The sequence below is a fragment of the Rhinopithecus bieti genome, unplaced genomic scaffold, assembly GCF_001698545.2.
Source record: "Rhinopithecus bieti isolate Rb0 unplaced genomic scaffold, ASM169854v2 scaffold_9693, whole genome shotgun sequence".
Lineage (NCBI taxonomy): Eukaryota > Metazoa > Chordata > Mammalia > Primates > Cercopithecidae > Rhinopithecus > Rhinopithecus bieti.
This window is the reverse complement of record NW_016806178.1, coordinates 203,150-226,684: the sequence shown is the minus strand read 5'-3', so window position 1 is coordinate 226,684 and position 23,535 is coordinate 203,150. Positions and strand designations below refer to the sequence as shown.

Sequence of the window (23,535 nt, the reverse complement as noted above, 5' to 3'; positions counted from 1 at the left end):
CAGCTGTGTGAGTCTGGATAGGTCACTTAACCTCTCTGAGCCTGTTTTCTTCTCTGTAAAATGGAGTGCATCACTGTGCCCATCTCATAACGCTGTTGGGGATTAAATGAGGCTGTGAGTGTACAGCTCTGAGCAGTGCCTGGCATATAAGAGTGGCTCCAGAAATATTACTCCCTCCTCTGTGTGACTCTCATGAGGGGCTCTGGAGGGTCTAGCACCCCTCCAGGGAAATGAAAGGGAGGCCCGTGGTAGAGTCGGCCATCCTCCCTTGATGGTACCAGTCACCAGCTGGCACTGAGATGTGGGCCTTAGATCTTCCTGCTCCTGCCCCTCAGCCTCCCCACCAGGGAAATGGGTGTGTGTCCCCTGCTGTCCCCAAGATCCTGGGGCAAGAAGCCTCCCAGACCAGGCTTCACCACCCCTCCCTGTGAGGGGCCCCATCTTCCCCCGCCTGCTGTGCGCCAATCGATTGAGTCTGCTCCCATCCTCAGGCGTGCCATGAATTTTTCATCAAAGGCCTGTAGACTTTGGGAAACGCACAATTAGAAGCACCATCAATAATGCACTACGCAGAGGCATGCACTGAGCTCAGCCGGGCCCCAGACATGGCTGTCTTCCAGCCCTGCTCTGGCGGGAGAACGGAGGGGCGCCCGAGCGGACCTTCAGGGACCCATCACCGGACATAGACCAAGTGTGGGCTGCTGAGAGGGAGGGGAGCTGCACCCTTGAGAGGCTTGAGCCTGCCCCCTGAAGCCAGGGAGGCCCCAGGGGCTCCTGTCTGGTCTCAGGCATTTCATCTATAAAACGGGTGCTAAATAGCCCCCACCCCCTGTCCCTTGCTCACCCCTTATCACTGGGTGAGACACACAAGACAATTACTATGTGGAGACTAGGGCAGGGCTCTTTGTGGGGCTAAGGGATGTCCTCCTTCAGGGGATCCTCGGAAACAGGGCAGGCGCCAGGCTGGGCTGGGGAGGGAGAGGAGGGCAGTACAGAGACGCCTGGTGGCACTGGGGCTTTATTCACACTTCCTTCACCCAGCTTGGCGGTCAAGGTCCCTGTGGTCTTGCTCCTGTCCCCCTCCTCTTCCACACTTAATAGTGCAGCTCCCCTCGGACCAGCCACCCCCGCACCAGCCACTTCCTGCGGCCTTAGAACCTCTGGGGGAACAAACAGGTTCAGTGCATCCGGCCTCTGTGCCTTTGCTCACGCAGTTCTCCCACCTACAGGACGGGGTCGCCTTCCCCCATCGCTGCAGATCCGTTCTGCAAAGCCCACCTCCTAACAAAAGGCTTTCCCACTCTTCTTGGCTTCCTTTCTCAGTTTCTAGAGCCTGCACCAGGCAGGTGACAAGAGCTCACCACAGGCTGGGCACTGTTCTAACTACCTTAAATAGATCGGTCTAACTTCACCACCAGTCACCTGATGAAGTAGCCACCTTCATGCCCATTCCACAGAGGAGGAGAGTGAGGCACAAGGAGGCTAGGGAAATTGTTGGAGTGGGTGAGCTGGTGCCAGAGTCTTCACCACCACTCCGGACCCTGGGGCTGGCTCTCCTGTCCTCAACTGGCCTTGGCCTTGGAGTCCACAAGGGCGGGGCTCATGCTTCATCACTCGCTGGGATCTCCCTATTGCAGGGCCAGAGGCTCAGCTGAATTCAGGGCGGGGCATGCCGGATGTTGATAGCCATGCTTAGCTGCTGTTGGGAGAGGCCTCCCCTCAACTCGAGTTTGAAGCTGGCCTAGCCAGAAGGTCCAGATGCCTCCCTGGTCCCCTGCAATGGTCTCCACTGAGCCCACACCCATCTCCTGGAGTCCCAAGGCTGCTCTGCTCCCCCCACCCCTGTTGGCTCCAGGTCTGGTTCATACATTCTGAGGCTGTCTTGAATGCCCTCACTTCCTGCAATAAAACCACCGCATCAGACACACGGGGGTGGGGGAGGAGAGGCTCCTGGGCTGAGATGGCTTTTGCTGTTGCTTTTGACAGGCTGTCAGACTTCTCTGGACCCTGCCTGGATGTGGGCCTTTGCTGCAGCCTAGGAGGGGGCTCGTGGGCAGCTGGGGTTCTGTGCCCCTGCACATGGGCCGTGTGAGGGCAGAGATGCTAGCTCCAGGAGGCGGGACATGTGCTGAGGGAACACAGCCCTCCATTTCCATTTCTAAAACTCCTGGCAGGAATGCTGCTGGGCCTGAAATACACATGGAACTGCGCCCCTCCCCAACCCCCAAATCCCCACCCCAGGTGCTCCACCACAGCTTGGAGCTGTCTGCAGGAAAGGGTTCGTCATGATGTCAGTGACCTTCACAGAAGGACCCTGGGATGGGTCCAGACTAGGGGGCTGGCAGGGGAAGGGTGGGCAGGGAGCTTGGTTAAAACTCCCTCCTCTGTACCCCCCACCCCCAAAGTGTATGTTTGCATTTTGCCCTAACTGAATCCATTGTCTACCTTGAGGTCGTCATGACCCTATGAGTGGGCAGCCAGAGTGGCAAGAGAGTGCCTCCTTTCATCTCCAGGGGAGGAGTGAGCACTGCCTTTCCCCCACCCAGGCCAAGGACTAAGGTCCTCCCAGTTCAGGATACACTCTTTGGCAGGCCCACTTGGCCAGGCCCTGTGGTGGGCACTGGAGACACAGATGTGACCAAGGCTTGGGGTCTCTGTCCCAAGGAGCTTGTATTCTAGTCGATGTGACAGCAGGCAGTGTGGCATAATATATCAGTATGGCAAATGCAGTAGCCGGGGAGCCCCTCAGCCAGCCCCCTCCTCACCCTGGGGTGCAGGGTGAGGTATTGGAGGGCATGTCAGAGAGGGAGATGGGTTTTGAAGGATGAGTAGGAGTTTGTTAGGTGATACAGGCATAAGGAGGGGACACAGTCTTAGCACAGGGAACAGCAGGAGCACAGGTGTGGAGGTGAGCAGCAGCCTGGTACACTGCGGGAGTGCAGACAGGACATGTGGCGAGGAGGGGCTGGTAGGAGATGAGACTGAAGCAGCTGCAGGGTTCAGTCATGGGACCTTGGATGCAAGTCTAAGGCCCAGCTGTCGAGCCTGTTATAGGCAGGCAAAGTGGACTGGGCTGGGCCTGAATGCTGGCACCAAGCATGCTTGTGAATTCCCAAAGACCCTCCCAGAATAAGGTCTGGTTGCCTTCTAAACAAATTCAATGTGCTATGCAGGACCCAGAGCCCAGAGAGGGTAAGAAGTTGCCTAGCACTTCTGTGGCAGGGCCAGCTCAGCATTCATAGCCCTCTGGGGTTAGAAATCTGTACTGGGCAAATCACCTGATCTCAAACTCAAACAGGAGTTTGAGACCATCTTGGCCAATATGGTGAAACCCCGTCTCTACTAAAAATATGAAAATTAGCTGGGCACGGTGGCGGGCACCTGTAATCCCAGTTACTCAGGAGGCTGAGGCAGGAGAATTGCTTGGAGGTAGGGGATGCAGTGAGCCGAGATCACACCACCGTACTCCAGCCGGGACAACAGAGTGATACTCCATCTCAAAAAAAAAAAAAAAAAAAAAAAAAAAAAAAAAAAAAAAGAAGAAACAAAAGAAAAGAAAGAAATATGTGCTGGGGCTGGAAGGGACTGAGATGCCTTCTGGGAGACAGAATGACCCAAAACCTTGGGATGGGGAGAGAGCCAAGGGAAGGCATCCTTGAGATGCTGCCTTTTCTCAGTTATCTGAGTGGGCCACCTGCCCTGGTATCCTGGAGCCACTAGACCATGACACACCCCACTCTAGGAGCTGTACAAGCCTTGGCCCCTGTACCACCCTTGATCAATGCTGCTCAAGAGAAACAGAGACTTCCAAGTGGCTTCTCAGCCTCTCAGCCCCTTCCCACCCCTGTGACTCAAATGTGTCACTGTTCTCGTAGCAGGAACCTGCCAAAGCTCAGGCTATGGGAGCCAGAGCAGGGACCAGATCCAACGCCCTGCCTCCCAGCACCCAGAGGTAGCCAGCCTTCCAGGGTATGGTTTGGTTTGGGGTCTGGGGGCTTCCTCTGGAGGGCTGAGGCCCTGCCAGGTGGGGTGAGACTCAGAGGGGTTTGCAAGGGTCCCAGGCCAAGCTTGGCTCAGCAGAGAGAGAGAGGCTGTGGGTGTTGAGGGGGAGATGAAGGAAGATGAAGACTTGGCCTTGCCTTCAGGGGCCCTAGACTGAGTGGGGAGACAGTGTCCCACCCTGAGGAGCTTAGTCTGAGAGGGCAGATGTGAGCCTGCCCAGGAAGCCCCTGTATGTATGAGGAGGGTTGCACTGTCATATCTGAGCAGGAGGCAGGGCACACACACTCCTGATAAGGACACATGAAAAGAACAGATGGCACCAACAAGTGCAAATTAATTGAGCGAAGCCTGTGTACATAGGCGCTGTGAACAAGCAGGCTGATGGCTCAGGAGGCGTGGTGCGGGGGCAGGGCAGGGAGCAGGGAGCAGGGAGAAGCTGTAACGAGCACTTATCGATGTCTCGCTGGATCTGCAGCCGGTAGCACAATTATTGACAAAGCCTGTCTATAAATCTCCCAGCCATGTTTTCAGAAACCTTAATTACGGGGCCTCATTACCCTTCACACCTCTAGGCACGGGGACCCTCCTAGGCTGGGGTGGCTGCTGACACTGCGGCTGGCCTGCCATGGATGGGCTGAAACCCTGCAGGGAGATGTGCCTAGCAGGGGTGTCTGAGGGACACAATTCAGGTCCACGTGGCTCTGATGAGCGGGCAGAGGCTCAGCCTCAGGCAAGGGCAAGAGGGTGAAAGGGACTTTGTAACCAAGGGGAACATAAACTGAGTTTACATTCTAGTTTTGCCAGTCATTCTGGACTCTGATGAGCGTCTTGCCTCTCTGAGCCTCAGTTTCCTCATCTGTACAATGAGGAGAGGGCTTTGGTGAAGATTACGTGAGCAACGTCCATCTAGCGTTGAGCACAGTGCCTGGCATGTGTTGTGTGAGTAACATCTGTCTCTTCCATCTCTTCTCGGTTGCTGTCTGAAGCTACCAACAAAGAAAAGCGGCCCCTGGTGGCCGGGAGCTGGCGGCCTCAGCTGGACCCTGGTGTCCTGCTGCTGAATGTCATTCGCAACATCATACCAGGCCACGCTGTGACCACTCTATAACGTGTGTGAACACAGATAAAACATAGTCACTGTGCAAAGCCCAAAAATGACCAAACTCCCTTTCCTGGTTAATATGAGTGACTGCTGCTTCTTTATTAGTATCATCATTCTTGCCTTCCAGATGAGAACTCCTATGATACCTACCCACTCTTAGAATGCTGATTCTAAGCCAGCCTCCTGATACCATCTAACCCAGAGCAAAGCCTGTTTCCTCAAACCCTTCCCCAAATACTCTAATACCAGCTTGAATCTGTGAAGTCCTTCCACACACTCTTTCCGGGATGCCCCGCAACTCCCCATGGTTGCATCCCCCTTAGTACAACGATACTTAGTACAACGATCCACAATAACCCCAACTTTGTTAAACTGCATGTTTAACAAACATGCAGTTCCTGGTCATCTTCAGCTGGAGGGGTTGAGATCCTGCTATTGGAGCCTCGTCTCTTTAGATGACTGTGCTCTCCAGGCCTGAATTCTAGGCTCTCATCTTCACATTCCTCCCTCTCATTATTTTTGTGTGTGCCCACTGTGTCCCATTTGTTGTCCTCACCCAGGCCAGGAGAGAACACACTGGGGTGGGGGTGTGGAGGGGAGAGATACTGGGGGCATCTGCCATGTCTCTGCCTGGGAGAAGGAGCCCTGTCTGGACATGTGGGGCTCTTGGGGGATCCAAGGAGGCCTAGACTATCTTGAGACTTGGGAGGGACCGTGGGTCAGGGAAGGGACTAGAGTGATGGAAGCTCAGTGTCACAGGGGAGCAGGAGGTGGGGTGAGACCGCCCATCCTGCCTCCAGGCCTATGCTACATGCCCCGTGTGCTCTGTCCAGGCAGATCACAGTCCTGCCTCCAGCCTAGGCCACAAGCCTCCTCCCCAGCCCTGTGCTGCAGAAAACCACCTCTCTGCTGCCAGACTCCAGGCCACCCCAGAGCTTCACAAAGTGCTTCAGCCATCAGAACCCTGGTAATCCCTGTGTTTAGCTTTGCCTCTTGAGGCTTGAACCTCAAGGCAGTTGGTCCTTTCAGAGCCCCTGCCTCCCCTGCCTGTCACCTGGCCTTTTTTGGCCATGGTTCCTCTCACACCTCCCTCTCCCCATCCCTGACAGTCCCCCATGGGAACCTTCTCTACAGCCTACTCAGCCTTGCCCACTGCCCAAGTAATGGAAATCCAGGGCCCAGACTTCACAGATGCAGGTGGCAATGAAGGGAGGGGGCTTCCTGGGGGGAGCACTCCCGCTGCCTGTGGGTACCCTCCCCGCTGGGTCTCTCAGGATGCCCCCTGACCACCTCAGGTCTCTCAGAGTCAGTCTCAAAATTCAAATTCTTTTTTTTTTTTTTTTTTTTGAGGTGGAGTCTCCTCTGTTGCCCAGGCTAGAGTGCAGTGGCTTGATCTTGGCTCACTACAACCTCTGTCTCCTGGGTTCAAGCTATTTTCCTGCTTCAGCCTCCCGAGTAGCTGGGACTACAGGCATGCACCACCATGCTCAGCTAATTTTTGTATTTTTAGTAGAGACGGGGTTTCACCATGTTGGCCAGGATGGTCTCAATCTCTTGACCTCGTGATCTGCCCACCTTGGCCTTCCAAAGTGCTGGGATTACAGGCGTGAGCCACCGCACCCAGCCTCAGAATTCAAATTCTGATTAGCCAGACCTTCTGCACCAAGCACATCTCCAGTCCTGCCTCCTGACCATCTTCCCAGAGTTGTTTTTGTTTTTATTTTGTTTGAGTCAGGGTCTCACTGTCACCCAGGCTGGAGTGCAGTGGCGGGAACATGGCTCACTGCAGCCTCAACCTCTTAGACTCAAGCAATTCCCTCACCTCAGTCTCCCAAGTAGCTAGGATTACAGGCACGTGTCACCAAGCTTGGTTAATGTTTTAAAAATTTTTGTGGAGACGGCGTCTCGCTATGTTACCCAGGCTGGTCTCAAGCTCCTGGTCTCAAGTGATCCTCCTGTCTTGGCCTCCCAAAGTGCTGGGATTACAGGCGTGAGCCACTGCGCTGGCTTCTCCCAGAGTTTTTAAGTTCCCCTCATTCTTAAGGTCCAGGTTGTTCTGTTGAGATGGCTGGTGGAGGACTTGGGGGGTCTGGAATGAGTGGGGCACAGATCCATTTGTAGTGGATAAATAGATTCCCCGAGTGAATGGCCTATAGTGGTGTAACGAGGGTCTTGGAGGGACCGAGAGGGATAGAATCTGGTTCCCAGACCCTCTGCAGTCTCCTACACTGTCCTGTTCACTCTCTGCTGTGGAAAAAAAGGCACCGGAAGCTCTTCATGGCTCACAGAGCTGCTCCAGGCACTGTGAGGTTTTCACGGCCAGCCTGGGGGTAAGGGCTAGCACTGTCCCCCTTTCCCAGCTAAAGAGACTGAGGTTCCTGTAGGTGCTGGCTGGGAGCTGAGTAGGAGGCAAACACCTCTGTGATACAGACCACCTCTGGTCCACCAAGCTGCTCAGGAAGGGGCATTCTATGCATTCCGTGGGCACACACTTACTGAGCACCCACTGAGTGCCAGGCACCTGGGGTAGAGGTGGGGGAGGGGTACAAGGTGGAGTGAGCTGGGAGCACGGGTCTGGAGCTGGGAGGAGGCACCACTGCCGTTGAGCGTGGGTAGAATATTCTGGGTTCAGGTAAAGGCTTGAGGAAGGGGCTTCAGAGGCCCCAGGGCCCATCAGGCTGAGGGGCTCCTGCTGCAGGCAAGGGAACCATGCATGGGTTCAGGGCAGGGGGTAGCGTGTCTAGATTTGGGCTTGGGACAGGTCACCTGGTGGCTGTGTCCTAGCAGGAGGGAGGCTGAGGTGGACAGGAGGGCCCCATCTGGACAGTCAGCTCCCAGATCCTGAGCCAACTCTCTGAGTGAGCCCACTGGCCCTCCACAGGAGCCCTCCACCCACATACAGGAGAAGGCAGGAGGGTGGGGTCTTCATCTTGGCCTCCACAGGATCCTCCCTACCAGCCTGGCAGCTCCCTACTGAATGGCTCCCTACCCAGCCTGAGGAGGAAGAGCGAGATGCCTCCAGTCCCAAACTAGTCCTCTGAGAGGGTCCAGCTGTCATTGCCCTTCCCGGTCCTTCCAAATCCCTGAGCCCCTCTGGAGCCCAACCCCAGGGTCCACCCTGTGGAGGTGGATTTGCATATCTGAGAGTGAAAAAAATTCTGCTGCAGAGGCTCAGTACCACCAGAGCTGCTGAGCCCCCTTTTGTCTGTTTGAGTAAGAGCTGGCTAAAGGCTGAAGGATAATTAGTCCCCCGTGGGCAACGCAGTCCCCCCTCCTTGAAGATTTAAAGGCACAGCCCACATGCTCAAGCTACTTGGGTCTCAGCCCCTTCCCCCACAGGCCCTCGCCGCCCCCTTGACTCCGCCCTGAGGAGGGGACGGCAGCCGCTGGCAGGAGCCGATGAATGAGCATTTTATCTGATTAAACTGGGAGTGAACTGGCTGGTCTCCATTATCTGCGGACTTGATTGGATATTTAGCACCGTGTGTGTGTGTGTGTGTGTGTGTGTGTGTGTGTGTGTGTCTGCACACATGGACTGGGCTATTCTAGTCTGTGTGTCAGGAGGAAATTGGATTGTACTGAAAAACATTTAATCTGAACTCAGGAGTGCACCCTGATAGAGTCACCAAGCTAGGAGTGAGGGTTGGGGGAGGGACAGTTCTGTCTTTAGCCCTGGACAAGAGGGACTCCAGCCCTGGGCCCCGTGGGTTGGAAGGTCCTGCTCTGGCCCTTCTTGGGGCACAACCCTTCCCATGGGGTGAGGAGTTGGTGGTCCCAAGGTGGACGTGCCCACCTGGAGCCTGTGCCAGCTTTAGACCTCACCCTGGGTAACTGGGATCCTGGCACTCCCCTGCTTCCAGGGCCTGTCCTCCTGCAGGTGGCAGTATACTCTTATGCACTCGAAAGAGCTCGCAAAGTCTCATAGGTATGGGACTGAAATTGAGCTGTGTGAGAAGAAAAGGGGACGGGTGGGGTTGAGGGGTGGGGGCCTGGGAGTGGCTCTCCCCACACTGCCAGGGGCCAGTGTGGAAGCTGAGAATTCCTTGAGGTTGTTCATAAGGTGTATTTATTGAGGTAGAGGAATGGAACATATTTAGGAGTTTGCTAGCTTCTGCCTGATTTATATTTTAATTACCTGGGATTTGGACATATGGTATGTAGGCCTTGCTTGTACTCTCAAATGTTCCAGGTGGGCCTCGGCTGGGGGTGGGGGCTGCAGCCACAGAGCTTGTCTTGGTGTTTACTAGGAAACTGAGGCAGCTCTTCCTCCCTGATAGGCTGGGAAGATGGTGAGTCAAGCTCACCAGCCTCCTGACCTCCGAGTCACCAGGCTCGGCCAAGGCTCAGGCACTGGACTGGAGACCCCAGACGTGTGTTGGACCAAGACTTCTCCTCAGTCTTGTCTGGTGGCCCTGGGAGGGTTATTGTGCTACCAGCAGGTTCCTCTCCTATAAAGTGGGGGTGATAATTGTATGTTCCTTTTCAGGCTGGAGCGAGGATTACATGAGATTATGACCAAAGTTCTGGGTGCAGAGTAAGAGCTCAGTGAATCTTGATGAGAACACTTAGTGTTATTAAAATGAGTGCTAAGGTTGGGCTGGGCTTGCAGAGTACAGTAGGGACCAGCCCCATTTCCCAGGTTAGCAACTCTTTCTCCCAGTCGCTTCTGGTTCTATAGTCCACCTCACTCTCACCAATCGATGATTCAAGCCCTCAGCAATTTATGGCCTCATCATCTTGGCTTTAGTTACCGAGAGCACTCCACTCCTGCCTCACCCACCCACCATTTAATTAAAGATGGACAGCAAGGCTTGGCAGCACCAGCCATTTCACTAAGGAGCAGCACCAGGAGGCTGTCCCGCCTCTGTCTGCCTTGTTTGCTGGGATGAAAGAGGAAATTGTCAAGACCAGGCTCCTCACTCCACAGGAGGGGAGACCGAGGCCCAGGAGGGGAGGGGTCAGTCAGGCTGACTCCTTAAGTCAGAACTGACTCAATGTCTCCTGATGCTCCTCCTGCCCAACACTCTCTCTGCAGTAATTTTCTCTCTCCCTGGGTGGCCTCTGCCTGGAGTAACCTCGTTCTCATCTCCTCTGAGCCTGACCTTCTGGGTACTTAGGGCAGGCCCTGATTTGGCCAGTCCACTCACTACTCCACCCATCCCATCTGTTCTTTCCCCCACACCGCTAAGACTTTCTCATCCTTCACTGGAGGGAGGCATTCACTCCATCAATACAGATAAAGAAACTGAGGTCCAGACAGGGAAGGGACTAGCCCTGGGGCCCCACAGTGCCTTTTGGTGAGACTCCAGGCCAAGCCTGGAGAGAGACAGGCACACACACACTAACTAGTAATTCCCACTCAACAGATCAACAGATTCCTCTTGCAGGAACAAGAGGAATTTCGTTTCCCTTCCACCAACAAATCAAAGATCTGTTATGGTTTCATACTAACCACCACTGCCGCTTGGTTGACTTTTCTCTCTTGCTTATCACAGTGACATCTACAGACTACCCTGGCATTCTGTAGAAAGTGTGCCCTGCCTGGGGTGGGAGTGGATGGGGGTTAGGATTAGGTAGACCCCCTCTGAGCTCCCACAATCCCCGGAGGACCCTGAGCCCCAGTCCTGACCACTCCCTCCTCCAGCCATTCTTGATGAGTCTCCCTGCTGAATTGGGACTTCTTGAGGACAAGGACCCTTGTACGGACCCTTATCTTTATGTGACTGTCACATATCTTGGGAGTGAACTTCTGGAGAGAGGGTCAGAGGGAAACGCCTGGGTGAGTTGTGCTGCCTCCCGTCATTCCGCTCGATCTCAAGGGATCCCACCAACACAATGACTATTAACAAACCTCCTGCAAAGTGCAGAAGTGGACAGCCCTTTACAGTTTCCAATGTATTGCCATCCACTCTCCTGTTAGTCCTCTCAAAAGCCTCAAGAGGCGGGGAGAGTATTTCCTCTACTTAACAATGAAGAAACAGGATCAGAGAGGTCGAGTGATTTATTCAAGGCCACACAGCTCTTGGGTGGTGGAAATGGAACTCATGCGTGCTGGGGCTGCACAAATGAGTGGAGGAATCTGTGGGGTGAGATAACCAGACTTGGCACAGAGTAGATGCTCAAAACCCTGGTCGAACAAATGAATTAATGCATGAATGAATGAGTAGGCGCATGTGCCAGAATACAAAGTCAAGAGGGAAGGGAGAGACAGGTGGGGGTCTGGGGAGGTTGGGGGCACCAGATACTTTTGCTGCCTGTGCTCATGTGGCCCCTTCTTGGCTCCTAAAGCACTGCTCATCCTTGGCGTTTCAGTACTTCTCCCTTAGCCCCTGGGGTGATGCTCCTTTTCATGCTATCTCACTTCCCTTGGCCTTTGCAGACTTCTCCCCAGTTAAGCTGGGGGGCTTTCTCTATGGACGCCTCACCTCTCCAGGCCCATCCCTAATGTCTGTAGTGCCCAGTACAAGAACAGAAATGGAGGCTCCCAGCATGTGCCCTCTGCAAAGAGCCATTGCTTCTTGGGCCTCAGGGTGCACCCCTGCAAAAGTATTCAACCCTTAGAAGTGTAGACTTAAGCTTGCGTAGTCCTCAGAAGCAGGTTCAGGCCAGGCACGGTGGCTCACGCATGTAATCCCAGCACTTTGGGAGGGCGAGGCAGGTGGATCACTTGAGGTCAGGAGTGTGAGACCCGCCTTGACAACATGGTGAAACCTTGTCTCTACTAAAAATACAAAAATTAGCCGGGCCTGGTGGTGGGTGCCTGTAATCCCAGCTACTTGGAAGGCTGAAACAGAAGAATCACTTGAACCTGGGCGGTGGAGGTTGCGGTGAGTCGAGATCGCACCATTGCACTCCAGCCTGGGTGACAGAGCAAGACTCCATTTCAAAAAACAAAAAGGAGAAGAAGAAGAAGAAGAAGAAGAAGAAGAAGAAGAAGAAGAAGAAGAAGAAGAAGAAGGAGGAAGAGGAGGAGGAGGAGGAGGAGGAGGAGGAGGAGAAAGCAGAAGCAGGTTCAGGCCCATTTGGGGGTCTTGGGTACTGACAGAGTGTTCTAGAAGTGTGGAGCTTGGGATCTGGGGCACATTTACCTGGCCAGGTGGGGAGGGACAAAGCTGGAGGAGTGTGAGTTGGTCCTCTAAATCAGCTTAGGTACCTGGCCAAGTCGGTCAGGAAGACAGGCCCACCCGAGTGGCCCATAGCTTTGCCTGGCAGAGCAGCACCAGGCTCCCCACCAGCCCCAGGGCCGGGGGCTGGGGGTGGGAGTTGAGGAGCCCACACACATGTGCAGCGCATGTGGAGTGGGGGAGGGGACTGGCCTGCAGGGGGCCTTGCTCAGCCGCTTGCACACACCAAGAGACAATAAATCGACAAACACTTAATCTCTCTGCAAATTGAAATGGAGCCGTAAATATCTGCTGCATCCCAGTAGCTGAGTTATGAGTCTCGTTTATTAATCTCTTTAGTCTCAGGTGATGGATGGAGAAGAACGGCCCGCTGAGACTCTGAGGGATGGGGGAAGGAGGGAGGAGAAGTGGGTCAGGGGTCTGAGAACAGTGTTGCCAGAGAAAGGGTCAGAGGGAGAGGCCTGGGGATTTTGCTTCCTTTTATACTCAGCCTTGATCGCAGGGTCCCACGAACACAGTGACTGTTAAGACTCCTGCAAAGCGGACAACCCTTTACAGTTTCCAACACACTGCCCCTCATTCTCTTGTTAATTCTCCCCATCGTCTCAAGAGGTGGACAGGGTGACAGTATTCCCTCCACTTAACAATGAGGAGACAGGATCAGAGAGGTGGAGTGATTTATCCAAGGTCACACAGCTCCGGAGTGGTGGAGATGGAACATAAACCTGCATAGAGCTACGCAGATGAGAGGAGGGGTCTGCAGAGGGAGGTAACAGACACATGTGGGATGTGATCCTTATTTCTTCCTTTCTACTCTTCTGCCCTCCCTCCCTTCCTTGCTAAAATGCTTGGTAAGCACTGTGTGTGATTGTGTTTAGGAATTGGAGAGGAAAAGGTCAGAGTTGGGGGAGGGACAGGAAGGGGAGAAGAGCTGGTGAGTGTTCTCAGCCATGGCTCAGGTCTGTTGCCCCGTCTTAAGTATTTATTTGTGGGACCCCCTCCAGCCCCTGTCAGCATGCGGTGCTCCCAGCTGAGGGACTGCAAGAGTGCAGGGGAGGAGCTGAGGAGGGTTGGGGCCCTGAAAAGCCTTCCTGCCTGTGGGGAGCTGGGCCTGGGTAGGAGCTCGTGAGTGTGTGCTGCACAGAACAGGGATGCTTGGAGAGGTGACTGGGAGAGAGGACAAACCCAGCAAATGGGGTAGTCACGCTGGGCAGTAGAGTCAGGGGCTATGGAGACTGAGGAAGGGAAGCAGGAAGCCTGGGGTGGCCAGTGTTTTGGGAACACATCTTGTGGCTGGTGTGGGATGTGTGGGATGGCCTGAAGGGGACACTGAGTCGGGGTGTCTGTTTGGAGGCCATTAGGTGGACCCTGGTTGGTTCTGCTCTTTGTCTCTGTCTCACTCCCTGTTTCTCTCATAGTTCCTCAGTCTTTCTTGGTTCCAAAGGATCTGGGGGCCTGGGTCCTCTTGTACTCCCAGGCCCTGGGTGATCCTGCTCCCAGGCTGGGCTTGGTGCCTGAACCAGTGGCCCTGGGGGGCCTGCTTATTCCTGTTCCTGGGTGCCAATCCTAGGCTCCCAAGGTTTTGCAATGTCACCACCCTAGGCTGATGTTCCTGCTGCTTGTTGCCACCAATGTGGGCAGTGTGCAGGGGTGCTCCAAGTCCCTTCCCTGGTGACTGCTGCTGGCAGCCTCAAAAGACTCCTGCTCAGAGTTCATCACCTTCCACCAGGTGGTGCTGAGGAGTGGAGGCTGGGTCTGACTGCTGACGTCCTCACCAGGCTGCAGACCCCATCCTGGGTCTGGGCCTGGGGGCAGGACCAAGGCTCCAGCCACTGTGCAGGAGCCCCAGGGCACTCAGGAACATCTGCTCCAACCTCCTGTGCTGTCAGAGGCAGGAACTGGGGCCCAGAGAGGGGAAGGAAGTTCAAGGTCACTTCCAGGAGCAGTGGGAGCACTGTGAGTGCAGGGACAGCATGGAGCTGGGCCAGGCTAGGCAGGGTGGTGTGCCCTGTGGATGAGGGAGGTTGACAGGGTAGAGGGTGTGGCAACCTCCAGTGGGGCAGACCTGGGTCAGGGGAGGTTTCCATGTCATGTAGGGTGGCCACCATCCAGGTTTGCCTGGGACTGTCTTGGTTTAAGCACTGAACACCTCATAGTCTGGAAACCCCTTAGTCTTGGACAGGCAGGGATAGGTGGTCACCCCAGGGCCATGCCAGCCGGACAGAAAGGACTAGGCTCAGGGTGTCTCTGGTACACAGCCAGCCGCCCTTTCTGGGGGGCCTCACCTCTCCCAATCTGATCCTGAGGGGCAGGTAGGGTAGGGCAAGCACCTCTTCTGTGCTAAGATGGAGAAACCAAGGCACATGGTCACCCAGAGTCCCCAGAGCACCTCTCTGCCTGCCTGCGAGGAAAGGGGTCCCTGTGCTGGGAGGCTTGCCTTCCTGAGGACCGAGCCCACCTCTGGCACAGTGGGACTTGACAGAGGCCACAGCTTCCCTGGTCCTCCTTCCTCTCTGTGCTCATTATCTGGGGCTGTCTCTGCTGAAGTCAACCTACACCTCCGGAGCAGGGTAAGTGGGGTGGGGGCAGCTGGGGAAGAGGATTTAGAGAAACTGAGGGATTAAGGCTGAATCGTTCTAGGGTCTAGCAGACTCAAGAAAGGAAGAGAAACAAAAGCGGTATGCTCAGAGGGGGCGGGGATGTGGAGGAGACAGGTGGAGGGAGGGGGGAAAGGCTTTCAAAGACAGAATGAAAGAAATGAGTTATTCCAGCGTGAGGAGGTTGGAAAAACTCCACTGAATCTTTTAACAACCCTTGTCAATTATTCATCTCCTGGTATGAGGGCCCTCTGGTCTGCCACAAATCTCTTCTGAGCAAGGCAGAAGGAGGGAGGGAAACAGAGGAGTCAGAGAGAGAGAGAGAGAAGGAGAGAGAAGTGGAGAGAGAGAGTCGGGGAGGGCGAGAGAGAGAAAGAGAGAGACAGAGAGCGCGCAGGAGAGACAGGGAGAGAGACAGGAAGAGGAGGGAAGCGACCCTGTCCTTGAATTTCTGTGCTGGAAACAACACTGAATACACACTTCTTTCACAGTAAATGAGCACATCTGCCTTTCTTTATCCAAAGCATAGCCTGCCTCCTCCAGGAAGACTTCCTTGCTTGCCTCTCCCCCATCCACCACCTCCCCAACTCTCTCTCATTCACTGAGGGCTCACTAGGTGTGTCCAGGAGTGCTGGGTAAGTGTGGCAGTTAAAAAGCTACATTGTCCCAACCATGCCCCTCCTTTGCCTGTTCATCCACCACCAAATATTTACTGTGTGCCTACTCTATGCCACTAATCGTCTCCCTGGGTATGGCTTGCTCCTGTCCACTGGGGAATTCTCAGAACTGAGGTCCTTGTTCTCTTTGTCCCCATGTCCCTGCCCCAGCTGGACACAGTGCTGGGCACATGGCAGGGTGGAGAGTTCTGATTCTCTGATGGACTGGAGGAATGGGGAGTCCAGGCACATGGCAGGTGTTTCAGAAGCCCTTTGTGGTGGAAGTTGGTCCATCTAGAGGTGGCATAGAGTCCCCTTGCCTTACCTGCTCCCCTCCTGGCATCGGGAGAAATGGCCTGGCTCCATGTGAGGTGGGATCAGGGTGCCCAGAGAGTGGAGGGCAGATGCTCGCAGGTTGTTGACTATTTGGAGAGTTGCTGTGTTCAGGATGAACCTTAGCACCTCACTCTTCATACTCACTTAAAGGCTCACCTCTTCCCAATGGCTTTCTGAGCTGCTCAGAAGGGTGATAAGGCTTCCTCTACCTCTGCCTGAGGCCCTACACTCGACCCAAGACCATACATACCCATGGGACTTGACCTCGGTGGGTCCACCCAGGACCTGAGTGTTGAACCATGTTAACCACACGGAACTTGAAAGCCTGCATCAAAACTAAGTGTTCCAAGGTGAGAAGAAATGGTTGGGTTGCAGCCTGAAAATGAGGTAGATCAAGGGCACATCCAGGGGCAGGGAGCCGCAGTGGGTTTAGTGAACCATGGGAGTGGGACAGGCAGGACCAGGGGCAGCAGGCAGCATTGCACAGAGAGGCATAGACCTCCTCTTCTCCACTCTCATCCACTTCCAAGGTGCTTTTCTCTCCAGAAAATTGTTCAATTTCTTATTAAGCTGAAGTAGGATCTGAAGGGAATTAGGGATAAAATTGTTTTTCGGGCTCTGGGGAATGCATGATGAGACTGGATATAGACAAACACACTCCGGAAATCAGGGGAGGCCAAGAGGCTCAGCCGGAGACAACGGCCCAGCATGAGGGAGACAGTTCTTCATTTGGCTACTATGCAACCACTGCCATGTCACTGGCGCCTGCTGCTCGCCCTGGGACCTGCTGCCGGCCACCGCTCCCTGGCCGCATGTCCAGGAGCCGCACACACTGTGACCGTGCCATTGTTACTCAGTTGTGTCCCAGTGCTACTACTCTGTACGTCTGCCCAAGCCTGTGGCCCGACTCCATTCCTAGATTGGCAGGCCCCTCCTGCACTGGCAGGGCTGGGACACTGGATTCTAAGACCAGCTTGGGTCTATTGTTATTGCAACGACACTCCACTGCTCCATGGCCACGTTCGACTGCTTGTCACTGTGCCTCATGGTCGCTTGAGTTCATCCATTGCTATGTAATTTTGTTTGGTTGCTATGGAACGGTGACCCATTGCTACACAGCTAGGCTACCTGTGCTTGTCATGGAGCTGTACACTGTTGCTACCCACCCACATTCTATTGCCTGTAACTGGGATCTACTGGCCACCTGAACATGTGTGTCTGGGTCCTGCCATGATCCTTCTGGGCTCTGGCCAGTGGGTAGGAGCTGGGGTTGGGGGCTGGGTCTCTAGGCCCCCTCTAGGGCAAAGTGTCAGAGGTAGAAATAGCCAGCCTGGTAAATCTGAGGAGAGTGAGAGAGTGAGAACGAGAAGGCAAGTGAGAGAGGGAGTGAGAGAGAGAACTGACTTGGGGGACAGTACCACGGGTGAGAGGATAAACAAGGACGTAGCCAAGAGTCAGGAACAAAGAGGGGCGGGGTGCCTGGAACAGAGTGGGATGGGTAAGGGAGAGGGACATACCCACCGCCCTGGATACTCTGTGAGTCTCTGGGGGACCCAATGGTGCCAGGTCGACTGAGCATGCAGGCCTCTGTAGCATCCAGTATTTCCTTGGCTGGATGCAAGGCAGCATGAGATTGCCATGTCAGGAAGCCTTGGGCAGGCCCATTCCTACCCATCCCTGGGCCACCTCATTGCCACCCTTTGTAAAATGAGAGAATCAGTCTAGATACTTTCTAAGGTTCTTTCTGATTCTCTTGCTGTCCAGCCAGGGGTTCTATTCCATTTCCCAACTAGCATTTACCAACATCTGTCTTGGGCCAGGCCTGGGCAGGGCTCTGGAGCCCAGAGGTGAGTAAGTCAGTAAAGTAAGCCCTTTAGTTCAAGGGCTGGATGGTGGTGGCTGAGTGGCCCTAACCTGATAGCAAACCAGGGCTAGCAGCCAGTCCTTAAGGCCTCACCAGGTGTGCAGCAAGAGGGAGGGTAGAGGGACCAGGAACACTCTCTCTGGGTGAATGAGCCACTGATGGGCATGCTGGAGGTGATGCCCAGGGTGGGCATGCTTGAGTGAGTTCTCCATCAGACCCAGCTCACAACACCTCTGCAGTCTGTGGGTATTGGGTATCACCCAGAGCCTCCCAGAACTCCGGCCTAGCACGCTCAGGCCACTTCCTTCTTTCCTCACTCCTCTGTCACTGACAATGATTACTGTTGCTTAAAAATACTTCCTCCTGGCTGGGCGTGGTAGCTTACACCTGTAATCTCAGCACTTTGGGAGGCCGAGGAAGGCGGATCACCTGAGGTTGGGAGTTCGAGACCAGCCTGGCCAACATAGTGAAACCCTGTCTCTACTAAAAATACAAAAATTAGCCGGGCGTGGTGGCACATGCCTGTAATCCCAGCTACTCGAGAGGCTGAGGCAGGAGCATTGCTTGAACCCGGGAGGGGGAGGTTGCAATGAGCTGTGATTGCACCACTGAACTCTAGCTTGGTGACAGAGTGAGACTCAGTCTCAAAAAAAAAAAAGCAAAATTAGCCATGCATGGTGTCGCATGCCTGTAATCCCAGCTACTCAGGAGACTGAGGCAGGAAAATCTCTTGAACCCAGAAGGCAGAGGTTGTGGTGAGCTGAGATCGCACCATTGCACTCCAGCCTGGACAACAAGAGCGAAACTCCATCTCAAAAACAAACAAACAAACACCCAAAAAACACTTCCTCCTAATGGCTAACCTTGACTTCTCAAGCTGCAGCCTGGTCCCATCTCTTTTGGTTTAATTCTTAAGAGAAAATCAAGACTTGCCCGCTACCCATGTTATTCTAATATTCTTTCAGATGTTGAAAACACTGTTTATATTGCCCACCTCTCAGATCCATTCTATATTTAAAGGCCATTTCTTCCTCCATTCTATTTTTTCCTCTCTGCTCCTCCTCCACCATCATCATCACCATCATCATCATCATCATCATCATCATCAAATTTTATAAGCATAGTGCAGACTCCAACCCAACCCACCCACAATTTGTGTCTCACTTCCCACAGACAAATCCATGGTCTTAAGACATCTGTATCTGGCTTCTCTCAAATAATCCAGACTCTCAGACCTACTGACCTCAGTTCAGACCTTGGAGGCTTTACCAGCAGACTGCAAATGAAGGACTCCCTGCCATGCCCAGTACCAGGAGCAGGGCTGGGTACTTCCTCCTCCTTGGTTGTGCTATGTCAGTGCCCAAGTGACTGATGTGAGAGGCTTGTCCAGCCAGGAGGTGCTTGAGGCTCTTGCTTGCAGAGGTAGTGTGAGTCAGGGGCTGAGGTCTGCATCCTTGGGGGAAGGTGGAGGCTTAGCTTGGGGAGAGCTGAGGCTTGGCTGGTTGGCCCCTCCTGGGCAGCTGAGCAGGAGAGGTTGCTCTGAGCCCTCCGCAGGGCTGAGACCGGGGAGGAACGCCTTCTTTCTCCTCCCTTCCCATGTGCCTTTCCCTGTGATGGCACCTTCCCTTTTCTTTCTTTCCTGGCCTGTTTTTTCTTTTCTTTTGTTTTTTTCTATTGAGACGGGGTCTTGCTCTGTCACCCAAGCTGGAGTACAGTGGCACGATCACAGCTCACTGTAACCTTGACCTCCCAGGCTCAAGTGATCCTCCTGCTTCAGGTTCCTGAGTAGCTGAGACTACAGACATGCACCAACATATCCGGCTAATTTTTTGAATTTTTTGTAGAGACAGGATCTCACTATGTTGCCAGGGGTGGTCTCAAACTTCGGAGCTCAAGTGATCCTCCCACCTCGGCTGGCCCAAGTGGTGAGATTACAGATGCGGGCCATGCACCTGGCCTCTCTTTCCTTTACTACCTCTGCTTAGAGGCACAAGAAGGGGGAACCACGGGGCCAGGATGTGGAGAGGGCAGGAGGAGTGGCTTATTCATGCTGCCCCAAATCTCCAAAGATAGGGTTTTTTAATTTTCAATGCAGTTTATGGCTGAGCTGGATGTTGATCCCAAGGGCTGTTTCCTCAAGGGCCAGAGGTGACAGGAGGAAATCATAAAGATGGCCTATGAGTGCTGTGGTACATGAGCAGGACGGCCCTGCTCCCGGGTGGGCAGGGGTGCTCATGTGGAAGAACCCTGGGCATGCCCAGCAGACAGCCAGCCTTCCTATTCGTTCGATGGGACACGTTCCAGAAAGGTGCAGAAGTGCCAGGGGAAGATGAGGGGGCTGTTGGTGGAGGAGGTCAGGTCCTGGGAGGGGGGTGGCTTGGACTTCCCTATGGACTGGTAGCCTTGTCTGGGGCCTTATCTCAAGATCTTCCAGAGCAGCGTTCCCCATGGGACCCGCTGTGGAAGAAGGGAGGAAGCCACCCAAGAATTCAGCCATGGTTACTGGGTAGCACCTCCCTGGACTGTCTCTTTGGTAGCCCATTCTTTAGCGCTCTGCATCAAGAGCTGAGACCCAGCACTGACTCCTCAGCAAATTAGGACGTCACTTTGGCCACCTCCACCAGCCCTTTCTGAGCATCTGCTCACCAGGCAACAGGAAGACACAGCAGCTCCCATGATCAAGGACACAGACTCTGTCACCAAAATTCGTGTCCTCTTACCTCTATTATTATTATTATTATTATTATTAGAGATGGATTTTCACTCTTGTTGCCCAGGCTGGAGTGCAATGGCGCAATCTTGGCTCACTGCAACCTCCACCTCCCAGGTTCAAGTGATTCTCCTGCCTCAGCCTCCTGAGTAGCTGGAATTACAGCCATGACCACCACGCCCGGCTAATTTTGTATTTTTTTAGTAGAGACAGAGTTTCTCCATGTTGGTCAGGCTGATCTCAAACTCCCGACCTCAGGTGATCCTCCCGCCTTGGCCTCCCAAAGTGTTGAGATTACAGGTGTGAGCCACCATGCCCAGCCAGTGTCCTCTTTTTTTGAGCCCCAGTTTCTCCCGTTATAAGTTAAAATGAATCTCTTAAAAGTGCTTCCCACTACCCAGTGGCCGTGCACCTCAGGAAGTTCTGGGTTGATGCCTACACACCTAAATGGAACCCTGGCTTCCAAGTGTTGCATGTATTTGTTTTGAAAGAAATTACACAGGAGTTCCACTCAAAAGGTGAAGAGACCCTGCAAATGAAGAAGCCACAGCTCCCAGCCGTTTGACTTTAGGGTAACTCACATGCAGAGTGTGCCTAAGGGGAGGTCTGCTGGCCACCTGAGGCATGAACCAGTCCTGCAGATGGCAGTTAAGTCCCCTTCCCATGGCCTCATCACTGCCCCGGCCCTTCCCACCTGGGGAGAGACACTCACTGTGTCGCGGGACGTCTCAGGCACCAGAGGCTCCTCCTCTGCTTCCCGTGGCATGGACGTGCTCAAGTCCATTGTGGAGCTCACTGTGTCCTTGGACCAGGACTCTTGGATGGTTCCCAGCTTCTCATCTAGGATCTTGGGGTCCAAGGTAGGAAGAGCCTTGCTGTTGTTTGGTGTCAAGAAGTTTTCTGGTCTCTGAGAAGAGAAGGTACAGAGAAACTTTGGAACAGGCCCCTTCTCTCTGCCCATCTACCATAAGCACACCTTCTACACCCCAAGCCTCTCCTCCTCATGGCTCAGGAGGCCCTGCATGGCTGGCCTGTGCACACCTCCTACCATCTGCCCCTTGCTCACTGGGCCCCAACTACATGGCCCCTGCTGTTCCTCCAACAAGTCAAGCTCTCTCCTGCCTCAGGGCCTTGGCATTTGCTGTTCTCTTCCTGGAGGTCCTCGGGGATCTTTACGTGGCTGTCTGCTTCTTATCATTCAAGTCTCAGCCCAGATATGACCTGCTCAGAGGGTTCCTGCTCTTTGAGATAGAGGCCCACTCTATCTAAAGTAATCCCAGTTCCAATATACTCTCTATTCATTTATCCCATTTTACTGTGTTCATAGCACTTACTCTACCAGAAAATTTAAAAATGCATTTACTTCTTAACTGCCTCCCCATGAGTCCTATGTCAGCAAGGAACCTTGTCTATCCCTAGTGTCTGGCTCATTGTAGGCACTCCGTACATTTTTGGTGGAAGAATAAATGAACTATGCCATCTCTGACACCCAAACTTGGTGCAGCAACAACAGCTTCTAAAATCCTGTACTCTTTTGACACCCTTTGCTATGTAGACCTATTTTCCATTTCATCTCCTCTATCATCCTTCAATCTTACCACCCATTAAGCAGAGAGTCTCTCCTCTCTGTATATTCTGATGAGCCTTCATCTCCCTCCATGTTCTTTTCCTGTTCTCCTTCTCCCTTGGCAGGATTATCACTCTCATGTGTCTAAAGTCTGATGCCACTCAAATACCAGCCTCCCCACCACCCAAGGATGCCTTGACGTCTCAGCTCACACTGACTTGTAGATTTTCTGGGTTCTTCTGATCTAGCAGTTGGCTGTCTGTGCTTTCATGTTGCTCTCTAAGCTATTTTTTCTTTTCTTTTCTTTTCTTTTCTTTTCTTTTTTTTTTTTTTTTTGAGACAGAGTCTTGCTCTCTTACCCAGGCTGGAGTGCAGTGCCATGATCTCGGCTCACTGCAGCCTCCACCTCCTGGGTTCAAGCAATTCTCTTGCCTTAGCCTTCTGAGTAGCTGGGACTACAGGCATCCGCCACCACACTTGGCTAATTTTGTGTTTTAGTAGAGATGGGGTTTCACCATATTGGCCAGGCTGGTCTCGAACTCCTGACCTTGTGATCTGCCCGCCTCAGCCTCCCAAAGTGCTGGGATTACAGGCATGAGTCATTGTGCCTGGCTGCTATTTTGTTTTTGTTTTTTCTTGAGGCGGAGTCTCGCTCTGTCACCCGGACTGGAGTGCAGTGGCAGGATCTCAGCTCACTGCAAGCTCTGCCTCCCGGGTTTACGCCATTCTCCTGCCTCAGCCTCCGAGTAGCTGGGACTACAGGCGCCCACCACCTCGCCCGGCTAGTTTTTTGTATTTTTTAGTAGAGATGGGGTTTCACCGTGTTCGCCAGGATGGTCTCAATCTCCTGACCTCGTGATCCGCCCGTCTCGGCCTCCCAAAGGGCTGGGATTACAGGCTTGAGCCACCGCGCCCGGCCTGTTTTTGTTTTTTAAATAAAACTTTAAGTTCCTTGGGCTTAGGGACATGTCTGTGCTGCCTTTGGGGAGGGGTTACTTTAAAGCCCTGTTGGAAATTCATGGTTATCTCTAAAACACACTCATTGTTCAAAGAATCATGCAGTCCTAGGGTTTTTAGGGACCTCAAAGGTGAGCCAGTTCCACCCTGCACCAGCTGTTGGAATCCTCTCTTGGCTGCATAGCAGACAAATTATTCCACTGTCTGGAGTCTTGTGCTAGAAATAAATAGAGCAATGGGCACACTGCCAACTAGTACAGATGCGCTCAGAGTTAGAGGTGCCCTGGTGTTTGACCCTGAACAACCAGAGAGGGAATGAGTGCAGGTGGGCCTCTTTTTAAGTGGCTCTTCTATAGGAAAGTCCATGCATACTAACTCAATGAATTGGGACAAGAACCCTTCACTTTACCACTGAAATTCTTTAAGTAATTTTTCTTTTATGCCACTTTCAAATAAACTTTGCTGTGCAGAAATTCATTAAGGCGAAGATGTTTCTGGCGATGTCTATAGAGTAAGGGACAGTCACACAAGTACACAGAGGCATTTGGCTAAGTGTGGGCTCTATATCCCCCAACTCCCCATCAAATGGGTGCAAAATAGACAACGTCAAAGAGAAAGCA

The 23,535-nt window shown here is 53.5% G+C and overlaps 1 protein-coding gene across 2 annotated transcripts in view; it reads right to left on the bottom strand.

The window, feature by feature from the left end:
• The window catches only part of CCDC33 (coiled-coil domain containing 33), a 103,510-nt gene that overhangs the window by 18,656 nt on the left and 61,319 nt on the right, over positions 1-23,535 (bottom strand). For both annotated transcript variants that reach the window (XM_017874922.1, XM_017874923.1), the window contains exon 11: positions 21,104-21,298. In XM_017874922.1, the coding sequence (XP_017730411.1) occupies positions 21,104-21,298 (195 nt within the window). The remainder of the gene's footprint in view (positions 1-21,103; positions 21,299-23,535) is intronic.